This window comes from Otolemur garnettii, unplaced genomic scaffold (assembly GCF_000181295.1).
Source record: "Otolemur garnettii isolate 467f Iridium unplaced genomic scaffold, OtoGar3 scaffold00066, whole genome shotgun sequence".
Taxonomy (NCBI): Eukaryota; Metazoa; Chordata; class Mammalia; order Primates; family Galagidae; genus Otolemur; species Otolemur garnettii.
The window spans coordinates 8,908,915-8,912,651 of NW_003852461.1; the positions used below are offsets into that span (position 1 = coordinate 8,908,915).

Consider the following 3,737-nt stretch of genomic DNA (forward strand, 5'->3'; position numbering starts at 1 on the left):
CCCATCCCCTCCCCCCTCCCTGCTTCTTTATACCCTGGTCCCCCATCCCCACCCCCTCTCTGCTGCTTTATTCCTTTGCCCCTACCTTGTATTCGATTATCCACTTCAAGTGATCCTCTTGCCTCAGCCTCCCAAGTAGCTGGGACTACAGGCACTCACCACAACGCCCGGCTAGTTTTTCTGGTTTTGGTAGAGACAAGATCTCACTTTTGCTCAGGCTGGTCACGAACTCCAGAGCTCAGGCAAGCCACCCACCTCAGCCTCTCATCATGTTAGGATTACAGGTGTGAGCCACCACACCCAGCCCCTTTTCACAGTTTACAAACTCTAGATCATGGCCCCAGCACCTCAAGACCTCCATGCTGCAAGTAGACACAGTGTTGGGAACACGAATATCATGGCACTTTGAGAATAAAGATTTAGCTTTACAATGAGAAAAAAAAATACCCCGATTTCAACTGCTTTGTGCCACACATGACTGAGTGTGTAATAAAAGTCATTTAGAACTTACTTAGGTGATGAAGATACAGTGGGAGCTTCTGAGTCTGATATTGCAAGATTTTAGAGATGCTACTCTTTTATATATCTTAATCTGTATAATAGCTTTATCGAGATATAATTCACATACCGTACAATTCACCCATTTAAAAGCCGTGCTTCCCTCTGACAGATCAGAGCGCTGATCGTCTAATAATGCTATGGGAACCCTGTGTAATGACAGCGTCGGCAATAAGCCTACCGCCAGATCCAATTCTCTCTGCCCTTTTTGTACATTACATTTCCGTGGATGTGACATGATATGACATCCAATTCCATTTAATACTGAATAGAGAAATAAGGTTGCACTCATATTCAAAGAAGTGTGTCAGTACATTCTGCTAGTATGTTATTCAGATGGTTGATAATTATGGCTGCTGTCGAACCATTCTTCAAACCACACATCGTATATTTTTCTTATGTGAAACATCACCTAGAAAAAAACCGTAATTGTTAGTTTTTTAAAGTTATTCTTTTAACATGCATGTAAGACGGATGTTAAAGTTTTAATATCAATGTAATATAAACCGCTTTGCCCTGCATTAAACTGGCATGTCTCTTGTTTGTAGGGGGCAGCTGCCGATGACGGGAGATTAAAACGAGGCGATCAGATTTTAGCTGCTAATGGCAAGACCCTGGAAGGTCTTACGCATGAGCAAGCAGTTGCCATTCTGAAACACCAGAGGGGGACTGTCACCTTAACTGTGCTGTCGTGAGCCTCAGGTCCTCATCACAAAACAGATGTCATGTGGAATATGCCTAGTAAGCTGAAGTCCTGGGTGGGGATGGACCGCCACCACGTCTAAAATCCACTTTGATTTTTAGCATCACATCCTCTCTGCTCAGGGGAAAAGGCTGAGGTTTTATGTGAATTTCCCAAATCAGCAGTCATCTCCTAATGTGTCCCAGCTTCTGTCACCTCTTGGCAAGGTTATTTTCTAACCTTTGAATGAGTCTTACCCATGCTGCATTTAACACCAGTGTTTGCCAGCTAGCAGTAACGGTTCTAATTATATTTGTGGAAACTGGAGTTGATGACCTCTCTTTCCTAACCCCCTCCTCTCCCTGCCCCTTCCTCCTCACAGGGAGGCTTAGGAGCAACCTCAGAGCTCATCGATGAACAGAAACAAATGTTAATCAACTAGTCATCTCACTTATGATTTACTTAGGCTAATTGCCTCTTCACGTAAGCCAGAAAACATTAGCAGTGTAATTAACTTACTAGTGATCCTCGGGAAGAAATACCACGTTCTCCTGTGGGAAATTACTGTGCTGTCTTCTCTATGACTTATAGTCAAATTAGTCTCAAGTTCACTTCTCTGGATAGATCTTTATATGTTAGTCTTTGGTGATTTTGATGAGTCAGTGTGCAGACTGTTAGCCTCTAAAAAGTCCTGAAAGGCTATCTCACTGCTTTCTGGGCTACCTACATGCATCCCACTGAGCAAATACACCTGACTCTCAACACGAACAGCTAGTTAGCTGCTAACTAGCTGCTCTGGCGATGCAAGTTACGTTCAAGTTCAAGAAAGTTCGTTTGCAATTAATGGCTGGTCAGTAGCAGCAACATTCCCCACCCCCTCAGTCTGCAGTCAGAGAGGTGGATACCCCAGAAGCACACTACACATCAGCAAGCTTTGCCTCATGACACCCAGGGTTTAGGTGGCCTTGGCCTTGTGCCAAGTAGAGTGACATTTGTGATTACCCTTCCCTTTACCTCCACACCAGTCAGTCCCACAGCACAGACTACAGGCGCCTAGTTGGATGGCGTGCTTAGCTGCAGAATGACAGAGCCCATCCCCTGAGCCCAGGGGTCAGTGACAAAAACGCTTGGCTGGTTTTTCCTGGTGTCCAGGGACCCTCTGATTTGCTGAAGTTTTGCATGCTAAGAAAGCAGCTACAGCAGAAAACATAAAATAGGAATACCTTTAAAATTGGTCAAGGGGATTCTTATTCACATATTAGCAGGAAAAGAGGAGAGATGCTTATCAGAATCTTCTATTTAAAAAAATACCATGAAGAATGAGGTTCCGGGGTCACTAACAGAAATGGTTCAACACTTTCTAACTATACTACAGTGCTGCAAATCTTTCATGTAATTATTGAAATTTAATGGGCTCTAATTTAAAGGCTATTTAATAAGTTTAGATTTTAATTGAGAATTACCTTTGAATAGATGTAATCACAAAGTGCATTAACTCTTGTTGGAATATTTTATGGTTATTCCAAGGTGTAGAGTGCCTAAATTTTATGTTGAAAATGTATTTCATGACTGCTGGTAAGTTTTCTGAAATTCCATATAGCTTTTGAAATGTCTGATGTGTTCGTGGTACACAATGTTGTTAGGATCTCGTCTTTAAATGCGTGAGAAGCTGCCAACCTCAGAACATTCTGTTGATTGTATCTGTAAGGACACGTCTAGCAAACTTGAAAATGCGTCTTCAAAGCATACACACATGTAAAACTTCTGAAATCTGATTCTGCTTGATTTTGGTGGAATGACCATTAAATATGCATTTTTAAGTAACACAATGTTGTATTTCTTTGTATATTCTTTTTGGTGATGATACTAAAAGTCTACTGATAAAGGAACTATGATGCTTTATCCCTCTTGCTGCAATAAATTGGTAGAACTAGTGCTTTTCATAACTGGTTCCGTCTATACCTGCATGACAAATAAATCATCGCCTTTGCAGAGACATTTTTTTTTGCGTCAGAATTTACTGACAAGCTGAGAAGATCAAATGAAGATGGGAATTTGTGAAGATGTCATTCTCTTATATTTGGCCCGTTTAAGTATAGCAGTGGCATCACTAATTGGAGTTAGCGTGGGAGGGACATAAACCGGGGAAATAAAACTGCTGGGTGTTTGTATGTGTGTTTCCAAAGATTCCTAATAAATGGAGCAAGTGGAGACTTATCATATATGAAAAGTATACTTTCAGTATCTGATTTTTTTTTTCAACTTTTTATTTCCTAACAGCAAAAAAAATCCTACATCTCATGAGATTGTTCAGTGTCCTACTAAAATCTTGAATTCATTAATAGCTGTCTCCTGGACTCAGCGCCTATAGCTCAACCGGCTAAGGCGCCAGCCACGTACACCTAAGGTAGCGGGTTCGAATCCCCAGCCCGGACCCGCCAAAACAACAATGACGGCTGCAACCAAAAAATAGCCGGGTGTTGTGGCGGGCGCCTGT

General features: G+C 41.9%; 1 protein-coding gene across 1 annotated transcript in view; it reads left to right on the top strand.

Moving 5' to 3' along the window:
* The window catches only part of PATJ (PATJ, crumbs cell polarity complex component), a 379,729-nt gene extending 376,665 nt beyond the window's left edge, over window positions 1-3,064 (top strand). The window contains exon 38 of the mRNA XM_023515102.1: window positions 1,107-3,064. Coding sequence (XP_023370870.1) covers window positions 1,107-1,253 — 147 coding nt within the window. The 3' untranslated portion in view covers window positions 1,254-3,064. The remainder of the gene's footprint in view (window positions 1-1,106) is intronic.
* Window positions 3,065-3,737: the final 673 nt, after the last annotated feature.